Here is a 21269-nt window from a genome sequence, read left to right as displayed (position 1 = left end):
CAGCGGCTATAGCCACTGACAGTAATCATTGTGTTCTACCAGCCCCCCCACCCCCTGGCAGAATACAATAGCACTGACTGTGTTAATGAGGAAATTTAGCAATTTTCTTTTCTTCCACCCACTTTATTGACCATTCCGTTACCTTTTAAATTAAGTGGGGCTTGCATGACTCATTATTCTAAGCTTCTGGTATAGAAAATCTCTAAACTGCCTATTAGCTGCCCTTTATATTCAAATACTGAGAAAAGCATGTCATAAGGATATAATTCGAACACAACACTTCAGCTGTTAGAATAGATTGGAATTATTAATATAATTTTAACTAGCCTGTGCTGTACCTGTGTGCATTACAGCTACCTACCGCCTCCAGGCTGCTAAGAGAAGTTCTCATAACACTAGTGACTTCTTTTCCCTGCCTAGATTTGCCTGCAGGATTAACCGAAAATAAGCCCAGTGTGTGACAGTAGGAAAGAAGGGACATGCAGAGGACACTATTAGCAGGCACAAAAACAAACCGCAAATCCTTCGCAACCTATTGAGAATGTTTTACATTTTAGCATGTTACCCTGTTTTAATACAAAGTGCTTTTCTAGATTTTTTTTTTCTTTTAGTAGAGCTAAATAACTCTCTAATTCTTGCTTCCCCCAGCCTGATTCTGACATGGACGCAAATGGCAGTGGCGAAGGTGGAAGCTCAGGTGCAGGTGGTGTGAAGAGGAGTATGACCGTCGATGCCAGCCAGGAGGTGAAGCGTTTCAGAACAGCTACAGGGGGAATCAGCACGGTAAGCCTGTTTTACTTGCAGTTTTATTATATTCTCTCGAGACTCCTTTGTTGATGTTGTTGATCTGTTTGGCTTCACCTGGAATATCCTGGGATTTGTGTCCTGTTTTGGAACCCTGATCCGGATTTTACTTGCCTGTTTTCGTTTCAGGTGTTCGGCCGCAGCCAGTCCCTCCCGGGGGCAGATGCTGTCATTACTAAACCCATTGAGAAGCAGCATACAGACACCGTGGTCAATTTCCTCATTAGAATTGCATGCCAGGTACACAGTTCAGCATATGGGGAATGTTGCGTATTGTTTTTTTGGTATTTTTTTGTGTTTTAAGCAAAAGTGTGTGGGATTTCAATTATATGTTTGATAACTAGGGCTTCATGAATGCTATTTTTAGTCCTTATGCTGTTAGCATTAGTAAATAGATAGGAAAGGATATTGTGTTAAACTTTTTTTTTTTTTTACATTTGTTTAGTTAAGTCCTGCTTTCCAGGGCTAGGCAAATGATGTCCTACATCCCAGGAGTCTTCAGGAGGGGAGGAGGGCTTTTCTTAGCTAAGCACACCCTTCTGCCTGCATGCCCGAGCTAAGGGTAGATGGATTCCATTTCATTTGCCCTTACTCAAGATGGCTACGGCCAGAAATGCTAGAGGGTGTTTTTCAAAGTGATTTCTCAGAAAAATGAAGCATGGAGACATGGATGGATGGGGGAGTTTGCTTTGAATATGAAAAATGAGTTAAAGTGGTTCTAAAAGTTTTTTTTTTTTTTTTTTAAATAACAAACATATTTACCTGCTCTGTGCATTAGTTTTGCATAGAGCAGCCCCGATCCTCCTCTTCTTGGGTCTTCCACCAGCGTGTTTGACCCCTCCCGTTTGCGTTGGGGGGGCACTCGTGCATGCTAGCTCCCGAGTCAGCTCTTTGTGACTATGGGACACACAGAGTGTGGCTCAGTCCTGCCCCCGCTCCCTCCTCACTGGTTGTGATTGAGAGCAGCGGAATTTAATGGCTCCTGTTGGATTATCTCAGCCAATGAGGAGAGAGAGACTTGGGAGTGCCGAGGTTCCTGTGCACAGCGCTGGATGACGATTGAGCTCAGGTAAGTATTGGGGGGCTGCGAGCGTAGCTGCACACTGAAGGTTTTTTACCTTCATTCATAGAATGCATGAAGGTAAAAAGCCTTCACCCTGTACAACCACTTTAGCGTTTTCGGTTTGTGCTGCTCAAATGCAGTGTAGTTCCACTTTAAGTGGTTATAGATGTGATGACCTCCATGAGCACAGTTTCCTGACCTTCTATAGCAGGGGTCTCCAAACTTTCTAAACATAGGGCCGGTTTACTGTTCTTCAGGAGAGCCTGAATGGCCAGAGGGACTAGAAAGTGTCACAGTGTCAGTAGGAGTGAAAAAAATTACAGTGCATGTTGTCAGTGGAAGGAGGAATAATGTATCATTGGTATTAGTTGGAGGAATCTGGCCCCATTATTGGTGTCAGTGGGATGAATAGTGCCCCATAATTGGTGTCAGTGGGATGAATAGTGCCCCATAATTGGTGTCAGTGGGATGAATAGTGCCCCATCATTGGTGTCAGGGAGGAATAGTGCCCCATCATTGGTGTCAGGGGGAGGAATAGTGCCCCATCATTGGTGTCAGGGGGAGGAATAGTGCCCTATCATTGGTGTCAGTGGGAGGAATAGTGCCCCATAATTGGTGTCAGTGGGATGAATAGTGCCCCATCATTGGTGTCAGGGGGAGGAATAGTGCCCTATCATTGGTGTCAGAGGGAGGAATAGTGCCCCATCATTGGTGTCAGGGGGAGGAATAGTGCCCCATCATTGGTGTCCGTGGGAGGAATAGTGCCCCATCATTTGTGTCAGTGGGAGGAATAGTGCCCCATCATTTGTGTCAGTGGGAGGAATAGTGCCCCATCATTGGTGTCAGGGGGAGGAATAGTGCCCCATCATTGGTGTCAGGGGGAGGAATAGTGCCCCATCATTGGTGTCAGGGGGAGGAATAGTGCCCCATCATTGGTGTCAGGGGGAGGAATAGTGCCCCATCATTGGTGTCAGGGGGAGGAAAAGTACCCCATCATTGGTGTCAGTGGGAGGAATAGTGCCCCATCCTTGGTATTAGTTGGAGGAATTGTGCCCCATTCTTGATATTAATGGGAGAAATAGTGCCCCCTCATTGGTATTAGTGGGAGGAATAGTTCCCCATCCTTCGTATTAGTTGGAGGAATAGTACCTAATTGTTTATATCAGTGGGAGGAATTGTGCCCCATCATTGGTGTCAGTGGGAGGAAAAATGCCCCATAGTTGGTGCTAAGGGAAGAAATGTTGCCTCCTTGTTAGTATCAGTGGGAGGAATAACACTCAGAGGACCGGATAGAGGCAAGTTCTGTTCTACAGTATTTCCTTTCTAGGACATAAAGTTCATGAAATTTGAATGTTCTTCCAATTTTTTTGTAGTGGAAATCCTTTAAATTCTCGGTTTTTAACTGCAATGTCAAAATATATTGTTATGCATTTCGGTTTCTTTATGATAACTTGGCAAGCTTACCTTTCTTCCTTTTATTCTGCTAATGTAGGTGAATGACAATTCAAACACAGCTGGTTCTCCTGGAGAGCTTCTATCTCGTCGCTGTGTCAACCTTCTGAAAACTGCACTGCGTGCCGATATGTGGCCCAAATCTGAGCTGAAACTCCAGTGGTTTGATAAGCTTCTTATGACAGTTGTAAGTACACTGCATTACACACCTTGAATATTAGGGGCAAATGAATGTGAATATGACTTTCACAAAAACTTTACTATCGTTGAATCAATCTCCATTAATAAAGCACATGCACCAGGAAAATTCACCAGCAACGAATGTTTGATGACGGTCAAATTCACTTCTCTATAAATAAATCCCCCCTTTAAGTAAATCAGCAATCTGTATATTAAATAAAACAATGTGTTGCTGTATTTACCATCCGTTTTTTAATTTTGGAATTTGCCCATATGTAACTTAGGGTTTCTTAACAACATTTTATAAAAGAATAGTTGCTGTAAGGTCACAACGACCTTTAACCGCCTCCCGTCCGCCATATAGTACAATGACGGGCGCAAGGCGGTTCTCTCGTGCTGGGACGACGTCATATGACGTCGTCCCATTCTAACTCCGCATGCGTGGATCCGGGAGCACGCAGCGTCGATCGGTGGTGCGATGTGTCCCCCGGACACAGCGGATCACCGATCAACGGAAAGAGCCGAAGATCTCGGCTCGGTCATGTGATCAGCTGTGTCCAATCACAGCTGATCACATGTAAACAGGGAAATGCCAGTTATCAGCATTTCTCTCCTCATGAGCTGTCACGCTGACAGCTCGAGAGGAGAGTCGGTAATTGGCATTACTCGGAGGGTACATGTACACTGATCATCAGAGTACTGATGATCAGTGTGCCCTGATGATCAGTGTAGCCCCAGCAGTGCCACCTGTCAGTGCTCATCCATGCCACCTGCCAGTGCCACATTTCAGTGCCTACCAGTGCACATCAATGCCACATATCAGTGCCCATCTGAGCTGCCTTTCAGTGTCACCTATCAGTGCCAGTCAGTGCCGCCTATCAGTGCCAGTCAGTGCTGCCTAACAGTGCCACGTAACAGTGCCAGTCAGTGCCGCCTTTCAGTGTCATATATGAGTGCTTCCTTTCAGTGCCCATCAGTGATGCCTGTCAGTGCCCATCAGTGCCACCTACCAGTGCCTCCTCATCAGTGCCACCTTTCAGCGCCCATCAGTGAAGGAGAAAAATCGCTTATTTACAAAATTATTATAACAAAAACGATTTTTTTTTTCTAAATTTTCACTGGTTTTTGGTTTGTTTAAGAAAAAATAAAAAAACCAGAGGTGATTAAATACCACCAAAATAAAGTTCAATCTGTCACAAAAAAATTATAAAATTTTCATATGGGTACAGTGTTGCATGACCGTGCAATTGTCATTCAAAGTGCGACAGCACTGAAAGCTGAAAATTGGCCTGGGCTGGTAGGGGGTATAACTGCCCTGTAGGCTAGTGGTTAAAATAATAAAACTGTAACCTTATATTTTGGTATTGTTCTGGTCTGATTCTGGTTTAAAATAAAATGCATACAAATGCCACTGCAAGCATGTAGAAAACAAGTGGCCGTAGGAGATCAGCAGCACTGAGATTCAGCAAAGGGTGAAAAGTTGAACAGTATGTTCTACAAAAAAAAAAGAGAGAACATGGCAGTTGCACACAATGCTTTAACAAACCAAATGTCATCTGGTTAGGGTTAAAGGATAAGTTCACCTTTCAGACCATGTTACATGTTACACATACAGTAATTTGGGTGTAACGTGTTCCAGACCTCTCCCTTGCACCCTCAAGTTCGTCGTCTTCTTGTGACAGCAGGCAGGGGATTTTCTCCCCACACCCTCTGTCACATTTAAAATAGTGTGGCTGTGCGGGTTTCATCCCAAACAGCTGCGTCATACATTCACAGCGACCTGTGAATGACAGACCTACAAATACCATCAGCCATTGTGGCTGACAGCTTGTAGTTCTCAATGAACTGCAAAGGTGCTTATGAGCTCTCATACTATAGTTCAAGCACAAGCCCTGCAGCTTGGAAACAGCTAAGCCTGTATGGGACGTACAGGCTTGTCTGCAGGAGCCTGGCATTGCACCCTTGATCCACCGATCAAGCTCCTGAGGAAAAAAAATAATCTTTTTTTTTTTTCTTGCAAAAATATGTGCGATAATGTATTTTTTCCCAAAATGTGAACTTGGCCTTTAACATCTGGTGTATGTTTAATCTTTTTTTTTTATATTCGTACTTTAAAACTGAAAATTCACCATTTTGTGAGTTAAAGCCCCATCTGATTTACCTCAGCCATTCATTAAGAGAAACTTAACACCTTCAAATCCTCATCTGGCACCCTGCTAGTGTTAGGATTCACATCCCATCCATTATGTCTTCATTCATTCTTGTTGTTGATAGAAGTAAGGTAATGATGTGCACTGCAATTGTACCACACTGCAGTAAAGTGCATAGGAGGATCAGGACTTGCTGTATTTTATTACATGGTTCTTTGACTTTCCAGGGAAAGACATTGGCTGGGGAACAAAATCAAAACTTTATTGTCCAGGCAAACATTTTTTTCACCTCTATGGCGGCAGCAGTAATAAAATACCATAGTAGAAACAGCAGCCATTAGCATGCACCCTCTGAGAAGCTTTTTCATTTGTTCATCCATTGATTTTCATACATAACAAGCTCCTTATAATTAGCTGCACAAATCCCTTCTCTGATTTCTCCAGCAAGTGCAATTTAGCCACGTGAAAATGTTTTATGCTCAAGAAACAATTGGCCATTATATGAATTCATGTATTATTTTTTCTTTTTTTTGTGTGACATTATTGAGTGTTAAAATTGCAATATTTTGCAGTCTTGCTTTCAAATTACATTTCTCTTTATTGTGAGATTCAGACCTATTATGAAGCTAATGCTGATTAATTCAATGCTAAATCAATAATGATTACTATCCAAACCTGACAATGGGCAGTAAGCTTTTATCTCAGTGAGCCATCCTAGCGAGCCACCTAGGCACAAACAGTCTCTTAATTAAAGTGAAACACCAGACAAATGGCGAAACAACACATGTACACAAATACATGTATGTGTAGTATTATACCTACCAAAAGATTTGTTATTCTGCTAAGTCTACCTAAGCCACTTTCCCTGCTATTGTGATTTAGTTTCTGAGCAGTCTAGCATATCTGCCAAAATGTAGATTCTGACCAGTCTAACATATACAGTATCTGCCCAGATTGCTCAGGTAGTCCCTGTTGTATCCACTCATCCATTTCCAGGTGGCTGTTAAGGATTCTGCTCCCTGGGCTTCTCTCCTTGTGGTATCATCTCCCAGACTGACTTCTGGTCTTCCAAAACAAGATTGTTCCCTCTACTTTGTAGGATCACACCTTGAGCAGATCTTCTAGTTTGGTCTCTGTTGGACAGATTTTGCTGTGTCTTTACCACCAAGAGAATATGTGTGCCCTTTTTGTGTTCTCCAAGCCATTTCTGTCAACTAGTAACCACCAGACGTAGAGGAGAGGCCTCTGCATGTAGGTGTGCGTTACACTTTGTGCGACACATCAAACTCGCAAGAGAAGAACCCCATGTTTTCCTGGTTTGTCGGCTGGCATAGGGCACCAGTCTCCTGTTGCAGGTATCCCCTGACTGGGGGTAGGAAAGACTATTAAAGTGATTATAAACCTCAGACATGAAATATGAACAAAGCATATCCTTCTATAGTGTGTACTTGTCTCAATCCAGAGCACTAAGTGTAATTTCTGTCTGATGCCTTGTTCCTCTGCTATTAGCATGAATCACTTCTGACAAGTTTTCCTGACAGCAAGAGAAAAATGGTGATGGGGGAGGGATCTTCAACAGATTGACAGCCTCAGCTCTGTTCCTGTGACCTGTGTGGAGGGGGTTTTGGCTTTTCCCCTCCCAATCAGTTCTCTGAGCTCCCCTCATTGAGTTCTGTAGATTGTAACTTCAGCTGTCCACTTTTTTTCTGAACTCTAAGAAAATCTGTATAAATTCTGCACTTTAAACGGATGTAGAGAAGACTGTGTAGGGGGATTTGTTTTTTCTCTGTGTATCACCTGAGACCAGTCACTTCACTGGGTGTATGTAAGTGTTTACAACCAATTTAATGACTTCAGGGGACCTGTCCTTCTGAGATTAGGTCCTCCTTTCAGGTAATCTTCAAAATGTAGCCTTTTAGCAATCACTTTCTTGCATGTTAAAGTTTCGTTTATTTGTATGTTCACCTTAAAAGGTGCAATATTAAGATTGTGGTTATTTTTTTTTCTCCAGGAACAGCCTGCACAAGCGAATTTTGCTAACATCTGTACCGGACTGGAGGTGTTGAGTTTCCTGCTCACTGTTCTGCAGAACCCAGCCATTCTCAGCAGCTTTAAACCTCTGCAGAGGGGAATTTCTGCGTGCATGACGTGTGGGAACACCAAGGTCCTGCGAGCAGTCCATACATTGCTATCCCGGCTGATGAGCATTTTTCCTACTGAGCCTAGTATGTTTATTTTATCTTGCTTTTCATGAGTGCCTATTTATCTTTGTAACACAGCTGTTTGGGAATCCCAGGAGGCTCTTATTTGGAGATGCTTATACACATGCCTGCACCCATTTTGTCTTTTACAATCATTACCTTTAATCCAGCCTACTGAAAAAAAACAGAAGGGGTTCTTTCCTGCTCTGACTACGTGGTACAGATCAGAGGGCAGTTTGGGGTAAAAGGACAGTCGAGTCTGTTTTATACCATGCCGCCCATAGAGCAGAGCGACCTCTGTCCATTTCCATTCTGCAGAAACTGAGCAGACAGGGATGGTTCATCTGCCTGCTCTTTTCTAATCAGCAGGGGATCAGCAGACAGATCTCTTGCTGATCAAATCAGGGACCACCAGTGTGAAAGGGGCCTTAGTTTCACTAAATTTTATCCTGTTTCTTCAAATTAAACAACACACATCCACTACTTAATGACCCTTTAATCTGTTGTTCGTTAAATAATTTCCTACTGTGTTTTTCTGCTTCCTTGTAACATCCTCTGTGAGTTTCCAAACCTATCCTCCTTCTGTTTGTTTCTAATGAGCAGTACACGCTGGTTGTACGTGCTGTGGGCACTACAAATCCCATAGAACTTAGTCTAGCTTGGAAGTGAGCAAAAGAAGGTAGCTAGGTAGAAACAGTGGGACCATGGAGAATGATTGTAGCTACCTTCCAACAGGAAGTCTGATCACAACAGCAAAAATAAATAAAGAAGTGGCTGTTCCTTTCCTATTATCTTCAGAAACAGGCTAATTGATTTAGGGCTTTAAGGCATCTCTGCTGTGGTCTAAGTGCCCCCCATAGTGAGCATGAGTATTACAAAGCCACACCTCTGTATGTGTGTGTTTTCACTGTGGCCTAATCACCCCCTGGTGGGCAGGAGTACCACAAATAAGTATATCAGTGTATACTTCTGTTTGCAGTAAGGCCCCTTTCACATGGGTGGAATCTGCTTGCTCAGGGTGGTGATCTGTCCTCTGATCCCCTGCTGACCAGAATGGGCAGATGACAGATCCGTGTCCACTCTGCATATTCGGAGCGGACACAGCCTGCTCTGCTGTATGGTTGGCCAGATGTAACACCCGACTGCTGCCCTCTGATCCGCCCAGGTGGAGGAGAATGGATCCCTTTCTGTTTTTAGCAGATCAGGTTGGAGGTAGGCAGGTGTAAACAGACACTAGCCCGTATACATTAGTCGCTCCATAGAGGAGAATGGAGGGTCTGATCTCATGTGCCTGAAAAACTGATAGGCGGACTTGATTGGACCAATCCTGTAAGCGCTATCCGGATGGCATGCGTGCCACAACACAGCATCATTTTTAAGCATGTGCTTTAAGCGTCCTCTGGTGGGCTAGAGTGTGACAAGGTAGCATCTCAGTGTGTGCTTCTACTATGCTCTAAGCTTTCCCCTGGTGCTCATTGGAAAAGATTTGTTGTACCAAGCTGGATGCTTCAGTGCTGATAAGCTTTTGGAAAGGGTTTGCTCAAGGTGCAGCATGTATGACCTTTGATATGGTAGCCGTCCTTCATTTTAATGGGCTACAGATACTCCTAAAATAGATGGATTAGTGGTTTGCACAGCACCTAACCTTTAATTAACACAGAGAGGCTACAGTGAGAATAAGGTGTGTTGTAACAGATCACAGCTTGCAAGTCTATTCAGCCCGTCCCCTCTGTCTCTTGGAGTTGGTGGTTTTCCTAAATCTTCAATTTAGCTGTCTGGTTAATTCTCAGTAATGACTTAATATTCAGACAGGCCCCCATTGTGTCTACTAAAATGGACTACAATACTCACGTGGAAGGAACAAGTGCCCTTTTCACAAAGTATTCATCCTCCTCCTTTTGTTTCAGTGCTCACTTTGTGATTGCGTTTGTAATCCTCTTACAGCGAGTGATTTCTTTGACTGTGAGCATTTCCCCAAATGGCATGCAAAACCAGTTTCATAATTTTAAATCATTTTTATGGCAAATGCAATTTTTCGCTGTTAAACATTGTTAACCCCCCCACGCCAACGGATTTTGAAACAAGAGGGAAATTAAAGAGGAGAGTTATTTACCTGCATGTAAGTGGTTTTAGCTGTAGGTAATTGTAAGGTCCTTGTCTTTCTAAACATACATTATTCTTAATTACTTTGCTAGGATGGAGAATGGTATAATTTTTCTGTTTTGGCTCCCGGTTATTTGCAAGCAGAGCATACTACTGGGGATATGAAACATTAGAGGTTCAATGGATTGTTAACGGCACAGCATAAATTATAGCTTTGTAGAATAACTGGACAATATGTTAAAGAGCCCATGACAGGCTGAATACACAATGTTAACTTCACATTTGTCTGAAAGTTTAATGTGAGGAGTGAATTGGAAGTATGTGGAGGCCGTGGTAGAAACCATAAGTCCTATTCTAATGCAGGGTTAGTTTTATCATTACGTTTATTTGATGACGAGGGTAGATATAATCCCAGGATTGAAGAGGAAGTATATAGGAGCCTTGGTAGAAATTGAAAATAATACACTGCTCAAAAACGTAAAGGAACACTTTTTAAGCAGAGTATAGCATCAAGTTGATTAAACTCCTGGTATATTGATCTGGTTAGTTAAGTAGCAGAGGGGGTTGTTAATCAGTTTCAGCTGCTTTGGTGTTAATGAAATTAACAGGTGCACTAGATGGGCAACAATATGATGACCCCCAAAACAGGAATGGTTTTACAGGTGGAGGCCACTGACATTTTTTTTCCCTACTCCTCTTTTCTGACTGTTTTTCACTAGTTTTGCAATTAGCTAGGGTCAGTGTCACTACAGGTAGCATGAGGCAATACTTGGACTCTACAGAGGTTGCACAGGCAATCCAACTCCTCCAGGATGGCACATCAATACGTGCCATTGCCAGTAGATTTGCTGTTTTTCCCAGCACAGTCTCAAGAGCATGGAGGAGATTCTAGGAGACAGGCAGTTACTCTAGGAGAGCTGGACAGGGCCGTAGAAGGTCCGTAACCCATCAGCAGGACCATTATCTGCTACTTTGTGCAAAGAGGAACAGGATGAGCACTGCCAGAGCCCTACAAAATGACCTCCAACAGGCCACTGGTGTGAACGTCTCTGACCAAACAATCAGAAACAGACTACATGAGGGTGGCCTGAGGGCCCGACATCCTCTAGTGGGCCCTGTGCTCACTGCCCGGCACCATAGAGCTTGATTGGCATTTGCCATTGAACACCAGAATTGACAGGTCTGCCACTAGCACCCTGTGCTTTTCACAGATGAGAGCAGGTTCACCCTAAGCACATGAGACAGACGTGAAAGGGTCTGGAGAAGCCGTGGAGAATGTTATGCTGTTATGCTGCCTGTAACATCGTTCAGGATGACTGTTTTGGTGGTGGGTCAGTGGTGGTCTGGGGAGGCATATCCATGGAGGGACGCACAGGCCTCTACAGGCTAGACAATGGCACCTTGACTGCCATTAGGCATCGAGACGAAATCCTTGGACCCATTGTCAGGCCCTATGCTGGTGCAGCGGGTCCTGGGTTCCTGGTGCACTACAATGCTCCCATGCTCGCCTGACCTAAATCCAATAGAACACCTCTGGGATATCATGTTTCGGTCCATCTGACACTGCCAGGTTGCACCTCAGACTGTCCAGGAGCTCAGTGATGCCCTGGTCCAGACACCATCTGTAGTCCATTAGGAGCATGCCCCGACATTGTCAGGCATGCATACAAGCACATTGGGGCCACACAAACTACCGAGTACCATTTTCAGTTACTGCAATGAAATTTCAGCAAAATGGACTACCCTGCTGCATCATTTTTTCACAGTTTTTTTTTTTTGGGGGGGGGCTTTAAATTCAGTCCTCTGTAGGTTGATCATTTTCATTTCCACCAAACGGTGGCGCATCCTTACGTTTTTAACACATTACCCAGTCCATATCAGTATAGATATCCAGCATGATTTTTTTCCCCATTGTGATCTGAGGTGTTTTCAAAGTGTTCCTTTCGTTTTTTTTTTTGAGCAATGTATATGAGCACTGAATTTGATCTAACTAGGAATATCAGTACTGAGTAGGAAATAAAATGTATCTGATCTGAAATATCAGATTGTATTACAGAAGTAACTTTTCTTTTGTTTAATAGTAAGTTATAATATAATCCAAGAAATGTGTAGGAAGTATAATTTGACAGATCTCGAAAATCAGATTCTAATACAGAATTTTAACTTTGCTTTTATTTAATAGTGAGTTATAATATAATCCCTGGAGTATGATCTGGCAGATATTGAAAATCCGATCTGAATACAAAGTTTTAACATTGCTTTTATTTAATAGTGAGTGACAGTATATTCCCAGGCGTGAACACGGGGGTATGTAGCTTGAAAATCAAAAACTAAAAATTATGTTCACGTCACATGATTGTGCCTAGGTTTAGGAGATGCAGTCTTGGGGAAAAAAGGTATTATTTTGCTGCAAACATGAGGCACTACCTTAGGAACAATGGCATGCTTGTGATCCTCTTGCTGATAAAAACCAGGGACGGAATCACTAAAATTCTGAAAATATGCACCTCCATTCATGCTGCTGCTTCCTTGTTTCCTGCGTGACAGAAGTACTGCAGAATGTCCCTTTGCAGCTATAGAGCCCACCTTGCTCATCAAGCCAATAAGGGGAGCAACACTAGATCCTGTCTTTGGCAAGTTGTCATTGGTTTCAGGTCTGCAAATGAGCCATTTCCTTTGGCTCTTCTGCACAGTGCTCACTTATTTAGATTATACATTGTAACAAGATGCGAGGCTGTTACAAGGGATGTGTTTTTAAATATATATATATACACAAATAAAAGCTACTGGACTGGGATGTACATTGATCACCCAAAACATTTTGACCACCCACCATAACCTGTCGAGGCATGGACTCCAGTGGAAACTCTGAAGGTATTGCTGGCCTCCATGAATCGGACTTATACCCAGCACATCCCACAGATGCTCAATTGAATTGAGATCTGTAGAATTTGGAGGCCAAGTCAACACCTCAAAGTAGTTTAGGTTCCTCAAACCATTCTTAAATCAGACCCAAGCCACTTTCTTCCATTGCTTTTGTGTTCCAGTTCTGATTCTCACGTGTCCATTGTAAGCACTTTTTGCTGTGGACACGGGTCAGCATGGGCACCCAGACGGGGCTGCGGGGCTACGCTGCCACATACACAGCAAACTGCGATGTACTGTGTATCCTAATACCTTTCTATTAGAACCGTTAACTTTTTTGGCAGTTTTAGTTACAGTAGCTCTTCTGTTGGATCAGACTACACAGGCCAGCCTTCACTCACCATATGCATCAGCGAGCCTTGGCTGTCCATGACCCTTTTTTTGGTTTGCTAGTTTGCAGTGGCCAGGACCTACTTTTGGTAGGTCCTGGCCACTGCAGACTGGAAACATCCAACAAGAACTGCAGTTTTTGGAGCTGCTCTGACCCAGTAGTAGTAATTTGGCCCTTGTCAAAGTCACTCATATCCTTACACTGGCCTGTTTTTTTTTTTTTTTTTTTCAACACTCCAACTTCAGAGACAATGGGGTTGATTTACTAAAACTGGAGCACTCAGAATCTGGTGCAGCTGTGCATGGTAATCAGTCAGCCACTAACTTCCGCTTGTTCAATTATGCTTTGACAGTAAAACCTGGAAACTGACTGGTTTCTTTGCTGAGCTGCACCAGATTTTGCACTCTACAGTTGTAGTAAATAACTCTCAATATGTTCAAATGCTGCCTAATACAGTGAAGGAAATAAGTATTTGATCCCCTGCTGATTTTGAATGTTTGCCCACTCACAAAGAAATGATCAGTCTAAAAATCGAATGGTAGATGTACTGTAACACTGAGAGACAGAATAGCAACAAAAAATTCAAAAGAAATGCATGTCTAACAAATTATGCACTGATTTACATGTTCATGAGGGAAATAAGTATTTGGTCCCCTTCACAAATCATGACTTAGTACTTGGTGGCAAATCCCTTGTTGGCAATCACAGTGGTCAGACGTTTCCTGTAGTTGGCCACCAGGTTTGCACACATCTCAGGAGGGATTTTGGCCCACTTCTCTTGGCAGATCCTATCCAAGTCATTAAGGTTTGGTGGCTGACATTTGGCAATTTGAACTTTCAGCTCCCTCCACAGATTTTCAATCGGATTAAGGTCTGGAGACTGGCTAGGCCACTCCAGGACCTTCATGTGCTTCTTCTTGAGCCACTTCTTTGTTGCCTTGGCAGTGTGTTTTACGTCATTGTCATGCTGCGACACCCATCTGTGACCCATTTTCAATGCCCTGGCTGTGGGAAGAAGGTTCTCACCCAAGATTTGATGGTACATTGCCCCGTCCATCGTCCCTTTGATGCGGTGCAGTTGTCCTGTCCCCTTAGCAGAAAAACACCCCCAAAGCAGAATGTTTCCACCACTATGTTTGACAGTTGGGATGGTGTTCTTGGGGTCATAGGCAGCATTTCCCCTCCTCCAAACACGGCGAGGTGAGTTGATGCCAAAGAGCTCAATTTTGGTCTCATCTGACCACAAAACTTTCAACCATTCCTCCTCTGCATCATTCAGATGTTCAGTGGCAAACTTCAGACGGGCCTGGACATGTGCTTTCTTGAGCAGAGAGATCTTGTGGGCACTGCAGGATTTCAATACTCGTCGGCGTAGTGTGTTAATAATTGTTTTCTTGGTGACTGTGGTCCCAGCTGCCTGAAGATCATTGAGAAGATCATCACCTGTAGTTCTGGGATGATTCCTCACTGTTCTCATGATCATTGACACTCCACAAGATGAGATCTTGCATGGTGCACCAGACCTAGGAAGACTGACAGTTGTTTTGTGTTTCTTTCATTTGTGAATGATTGCACCAACTGTTGTCACCTTCTCACCAAGCTGCTTGGCGATAGTTTGGTAGCCCAGTCCAGCCTTGTGTAGGTCTACAATCTTGTCCCTTACATTCTTGGACAGCTCTTTGGTCTTTGCCATGGTGGAGAGTTTGGAATCTGATTGTTTGATTGCTCCTGTGGACAGGTGTCTTTTATACAGGTAACAAAATGAGATTAGCAGCACTCCCTTTAATAGACTGCTTCTAATCTCAGCTTGTTACCTGTATGAAAGACACCTGGTAGCCAGAAATCCTGTTGAATGATAGGGGATGAAATACTTTTTTCCCTCATGAACATGAAAATCAGGTTATAATTTGTTAGACATGCATTTCTTTCGAATGTCTTGTTGCTATTCTGTCTCTCGGTGTTACAATACACCTACCATTCGATTTTTTGACTGATCATTTCTTTGTGAATGGGCAAACATTCAAAATCAGCAGGGAATCTAATACTTTCCTTCACTGTATATGCCATTGTAACAAGATGTTCGTCAATGTTATTCACTTCACCTGTCAGTGGTCATGATGTTATGGATGAGTGACTTATAGGAGTGTCATCTCTAGTCCAGAAGGTAGGCCGAGAAGTAATAATCCTGGATGATACCTGAGTTGAGATGGTGCTGGCCTTCTGTGGGGAAAGGAAGATCAAATTATTTGAGAAGTGCAGTGGATATAAAAAGTCTACACACCCCTGTTAAAATGTCAGGTTTCTGTGATGTAAAAAAATTAAACAAAGATAAATCGTTTCAGAACTTTTTCCACCTTTAACGTGACGTATAAACTGTACAATTCAATTGAAAAACAAACTGAAATCTTTTTTTTGGGGGGGGGGGGCAGTAAACCTAAAAAACTAAAATGGAAAAAAGAGAGGGATCGGTGCAGCGCTTGAATTTATGAAAACATAAAATAAGTACTCGATGTAAGTGTCCTAAGCATATAAGCAAAGGCAGAAAAAGAGAAAAATACAAATAAAATGCAATCCACTGTTCAGTTAATAATGACAAATCATACAATAGTCCAAATTCCCCTGTCAATTGCTGTAAGGGATGTGTTGCAGTTCAGAGGTAAAGGTCCTTAAAACAAATAGATTGCGCACTCGCCAGAAGTGCGTATAAAATACGCATGTAGAGAGATATAAATCTTCAAAACATCTCGGTCAATAGGGTTCTGGTCAGGTCGCACTCTACATCATCCTCCGTCTCACCGTAATCAACAATTACCAGGGTTCAGTATGGGCGTCAGAATTCCCTTTGGTCCAACCAGGCACTCCTTGCTGTTTGTGTTTCCTTACAGCAATTGACATGGGAATTTGGACTATTGTATGATTTGTCATTATTAACTGAACAGCGTATTGCATTTTATTTTTATTTTTCATTTTTCTCTTTTTCTGCCTTTGCTTATATGCTTAGGGCATTTACATCGAGTACTTATTTTATGTTTTCATAAATTCAAGCGCTGCACCGATCCCTCTCTTTTTTCCATTTGTTTACTAAAAGGTTGGTTGGTTACCTTTTTTTGGTGTTCTAGCGGCTCATATAGACACATTTGTGTAGCGCTCGCTTCTCCATTTTTACACTAAAAAACTAAAATGCTGTGGTTGCATAAGTGTGCATACCCTTTTATAACTGGGAATGTAGTGGTGTTCAGACTGAAGCAATCACATTCAAAATCATGTTAAATAGGAGTCAGTACACACCTGCCATCATTTAAAGTGCCTCTGATTAACCCCAAATAAAGTTCAGCTTTTCTAGTAGGTCTTTCCTGACATTTTCGCATTCTACCGCAAAAGCCATATTCCACAGAGAGTTTCCAAAGCATCAGAGGGATCTCATTGTTAAACGGTATCAGTCAGCAGAAGGGTACAAAAGAAAATCCAAGGCATTAGATGTACCATGGAACACAGTGAAGACAGTCATCAAGTGGAGAAAATATGGCGCAACAGTGACATTACTAAGAACTGGACATCCCTCCAAAATTGATGAAAAGACAAGAAGAAAACTGGTCTAGGAGGCTGCCAAGAGGCCTACAGCAACATCAAAGGAGCTGCAGGAATATCTGACAAGTACTGGCTGTGTGGAACATGTGAAAATAATCTTGTATTCTTCATATATCCTGGGCTATGGGGTAAAGTGGCAAGACGGAAGCCTTTTCTTACTAAGAAAAACATCCAAGCCCGGTCAAATGTGTTATGGTCTGATGAAACCAAGGCTGAACTTTTTGGTCATAATTCCAAAAAATATGTTTGGTGCAAAAACAACACTGCACATCAAAAGAACACCATACCAACATTGAAGCATGGTGGTGGCAGCATCATGCTTTGGGGCTGTTTTTCTTCAGCTGGAACTGGGTCCTTAGGGTAGAGGGAATTATGAACAGTTCCAAATACCAGTCAAGATTGGCACAAAACCTTCAGGCTTCTGCTAGAAAGCTGAACATGCAGAGGAACTTCATCTTTCAGCATGACAACGACCCAAAGCATACATCCAAATCAACAAAGGAATGGCTTCACCAGAAGAAGATTAAAGTTCTGGAATGGCCCAGCCAGAACCCAGACCTGCATCCGATCAAAAATCTGTGGGGTGATCTGAAGGGGGCTGTGCACAGGAGATGCCCTCACAATCTGACAGGTTTGGAGCGTTTGTGCAAGGAAGAGTGGGCAAATATGGCCAAATCAAGATGTGCCATGCTGATAGACTCGCACCCAAAAAGACTGAGTGCTGGAATAAAATCAAAAGGTACTTCAACAAAGTATTAAGGGTGTGCACACTTATGCAACTATAATATTTTAGTTTTTTATTTTTACTGCCCTCCACCTAAAAGATTTCAGTTGTTTGTTCAGCTAAGTTGTACAGTTTATAGGTTACACTAAAAGTGGAAAACGTTCTGAAATGATTTATCTTTGTCTCGTTTTTTTTACATTACATATCCCTGTTAAAATGTCAGGTTTCTGTTGACTTTTTATATCCACTGTATGAAGTACAGCGCTATTCTTTTTCTCTTTTTTCTCTTTCCCACAACACCACCACTTGTGAACAGAGCTGTAAGTGTGAATTAAAGTCTGCAGGTTTTTGGGCAAAGAGCTCTCTAGTTGTTTCATGAATAGGTTTAGTTAGGAAGGAAAAAGATTGATGTCACTGTACCTTGTGCTGTCCTCCCTAGGGAACCTTGTGACTTGCAACAGTGACATAATTAAAACAAGTGAAGAGGGCACTTCCAGAACTACATAGCATATGAGTAGATGGATTTTCATTTGCCAGATTCAAGCTCTTTCCATTAGGAGAAATAAATATTGGCATTTGGATCAGTTTTAGCTTGTGGGGAGCACAGCCATAGAGCACATTGACATCTTTTTATGCAGCTACAATGACAGGACACAGAAGAAAGAACATTGTCTTCATTTTTCTGCACCCTGGTTACTATTTATTCCTTGACACTGCTGTAGATGTACATTGTCTTGACAGGCCTTTCAGAGTTTGATGATTCTTGAGCTGCTGATAACTTTCTATCTTCTCCTTCTGTCATTCTTTATTTTGATGGTGGGAAAAAAGTGCATGGAAGAAATGTTAAAAGGGTTTGCATTCCACTTTCTTTTTTTTTTTTTTGCATTGTATTTCAGGTACCTCAAGCGTCGCATCCAAGTTTGAGGAATTAGAATGCTTATACGCAGCTGTAGGCAAAGTCATTTATGAAGGTCTTACTAATTATGAAAAAGCTACAAATGCCAACCCGTCACAGCTCTTTGGTAAGTGCTGAATTCATTATAAATGCTTGTGGGATGTTGTGCTAACTAACCATGGTCAATATATTCAGGACAGGACTGATAGTTTACCAGGCTGCAGCAGTGTGAAAGAAAAACACTTGTCTATGAATAATAACGAACATTAGATTTATGTGCATTTGGGATTTATTATTTTATCTGAAGCCTTCGGCCCTGTACTGAAAGATAAAGTGGTTCTAAAGGCTCAAGGTTTTTTACCTTTATGCATTCTATGCATGAAGGTAAAAAAAAACTTCTGTGTGCAGTGCTGCCCCCCTCCCCCCATCATTACCCGAGCCCCCTCTGATCCAGTGTTGTTCTCAACAGCCTTTGCTGTCTGAGGACTCTTCCTCCTCATTGGCTGAGACAGCAACGGGAGCCCATTGGGTCCTGCTGCTGTCAATCACAGCCAGTGAGCCAATGAGGAATTAGCGAGGGGAGGGCCTGAACTGCAGCTCTGTGTCTTATGGACGCACAGAGCAACAGCTCAGGGATGAGTACGCAGAGGTTCCCCCAGAACGAGTGGCTTTCCCTGGGGGCATTGCTCTAGGAGGAGGAGCCAGGAGCTCGAGAGGGGACCCGAAAAGAAGAGGTCTGCTCTGTGCAAAATCACTGCACAAAGCAGGTAAGTATAGACATGTTTGCTGTTTTAGGGGGAAAAAAGAATAACAAAAAACAAACTTTAGTGTCACTTTAAATTCAGTACCCGATCAGTGTGTGTGCGGGCTTAATACATTCTGTAAAATGTGAACAGGCAATGTATTGCCATTTTGTTACCTTGCACTTTTTAAGAACCCAAATAAACTGACTTGAGTGGAAATACTGGGGTGAGAGTACTAAAAATGAGGTATACCACAGTTTTTTCAAATGCATTTCAACACAATGGGGAGATTTAGTAAAACTGGCGCACACAGAATCTGGTGCAGCTGTGCATGGTAGCCTATCAGCTTCTAACTTCAGCTTGTTCAATTAAGCATTTGTACTCTCCAGTCTTACTAAATAACCCTCAGTGTTTTGGTAGGAATGGAAGTTTATCAATGCAGCCAAATGCATGGCAATGCTTCTGGAGGAGCAGGCTGTTAGGACTTTCAGTAGCAGTGTATGAAGAAACTGGGTTGTCCTCCATTTGATTTAATTGCATGGACTGACAGGTCTAGCTGTCTAGAGTTTACCAACTTATAAAAAACTTATTGTCAATGAAAGTTCTTGCTATAGTTGAAAAAAATGATCCATTTGAGCATTCAGAGACAAAGCAGAAACGCATAACGTAGACTGCGCCAAGTGCCATCCTCAAGAGCAATTGGCTCCTGCTGTCACACATAGCCAGTGAGGAGGAAGTAAAGGAGCGGGACCTTTGCCTTTGAACACACAGAGCCGGCTCATTAGCAAGCTCGCACAAGTGCCCCAATAGCAAGTGGCTTGCTATGGTGGACATGCGACAGGGAAGAGGAGCCAGGAACACCAGCAGGAGACCTGAAAAGAGGGGGATCGGAACTGCTTTGTGTAAAACCATTGCACAGAGCAGGCAAGTATGACATGTTTGTTATTTTTTTTTTTTTTCAGTGTTACTTTTTATAATCACTTTAGTTGCCAAGTTTAGCACGCTTTTTTTTTCTACCATTATTACCTATATTCCTTTGTAAACTTATTTGGGAAGGTTAATATTTTGTTTCTTTAACCACTTCCCGTCCGGCCCATGTATATAAACGGCCGGACGGGAGCAGTGCAGGGGCGGGTGGCCGTTTATAAATGTCCTCCCCGCTTCCCTGCTTGTGTGTGCTCCCTGGGAGCACCGCGATCTGGTGCCCACTGTGTCCGATCATTGTACGGGACCTCTGTGTGAGGTCTCAATCACATGATCACTGATTACCCAATCAGTGATCACATGAATAGTAGTAAGCAAGATGTCACTTCTGACATTATTGCTTACTACGTGTGAAATCACAGAGATCACATGGTACAAGGCTATTCACAACAGCCTTGTACCATGTGACAAGCTGTGACCAATCACAGCTCACACAGTATTTCTCAATGGCTGCAAGAATGCAGTCGGAGAGAAGGATAAATTATTGCTTTTACAGCCTTTATGGGTGTAAAAGCAATCAGTGTAAAAAAAAAAAATCTTCATCACCCCCCACAAGTAGTAAAGTGTCACTATGGTGACAGTATGTTAAAAATAAAAAACAAATAATATAAAAAAAATAAAATCAAAATGTGAAAACAATTTAGAAAAATTATAATTTTAGATTATAGACTAATTTGGGTTGTTATTTTTTTTGTTTTGTTTTACTAAAAAGATAACTGAAGAAATTATGGCCAAGATTTATGAAGAAAGATTATTTATTTGCAAAATTTTGTAAGAAATCCACTTTTTTTTCAAATTTTTGGACTTTTTCATTTATATAGCAAAAAAACATAAATCCCAGTGGTGAGTAAATACCACCAAAATAAAGTTTTATCTGTCTCAAAAAAATGCTAAAAAATTCATATGGGTACAGGATTGTCATTCAAAGTGTGATAGCACTGAAAGCTGAAAATTGGCCTGGACAGGAAGGGGGTAAAAGTGTCTGGACTTGAACTGGTTAATTTACTTTGGTATGTGATTTAAGTTTCTGTTCCTAATGCACTTATTCCTGCTGTGAATTTGTGAATTACATCTGTCAATAAAAGACGCATAATATCACATATAAGAATCCAGGCTGTGCACGGTT

At 42.3% G+C, this 21269-nt stretch overlaps 1 protein-coding gene across 3 annotated transcripts in view; it reads left to right on the top strand.

Annotated features, from left to right (window-relative positions):
• TRRAP (transformation/transcription domain associated protein) overlaps window positions 1-21269 on the top strand; it is a 236450-nt gene that overhangs the window by 90581 nt on the left and 124600 nt on the right. For all 3 annotated transcript variants that reach the window (XM_089682734.1, XM_089682733.1, XM_089682735.1), the window contains 5 exons: window positions 649-783; window positions 934-1044; window positions 3360-3506; window positions 7661-7874; window positions 18418-18543. In XM_089682734.1, the coding sequence (XP_089538860.1) occupies window positions 649-783; window positions 934-1044; window positions 3360-3506; window positions 7661-7874; window positions 18418-18543 (733 nt within the window). The remainder of the gene's footprint in view (window positions 1-648; window positions 784-933; window positions 1045-3359; window positions 3507-7660; window positions 7875-18417; window positions 18544-21269) is intronic.

This window comes from Staurois parvus, unplaced genomic scaffold, assembly GCF_062004578.1.
Source record: "Staurois parvus isolate SC_StPar_1 unplaced genomic scaffold, SC_StPar_1.0 ptg000297l, whole genome shotgun sequence".
Taxonomy (NCBI): Eukaryota; Metazoa; Chordata; class Amphibia; order Anura; family Ranidae; genus Staurois; species Staurois parvus.
Note: the sequence above shows the minus strand (reverse complement) of the source record. Positions and strands in the feature narration are given on the sequence as shown.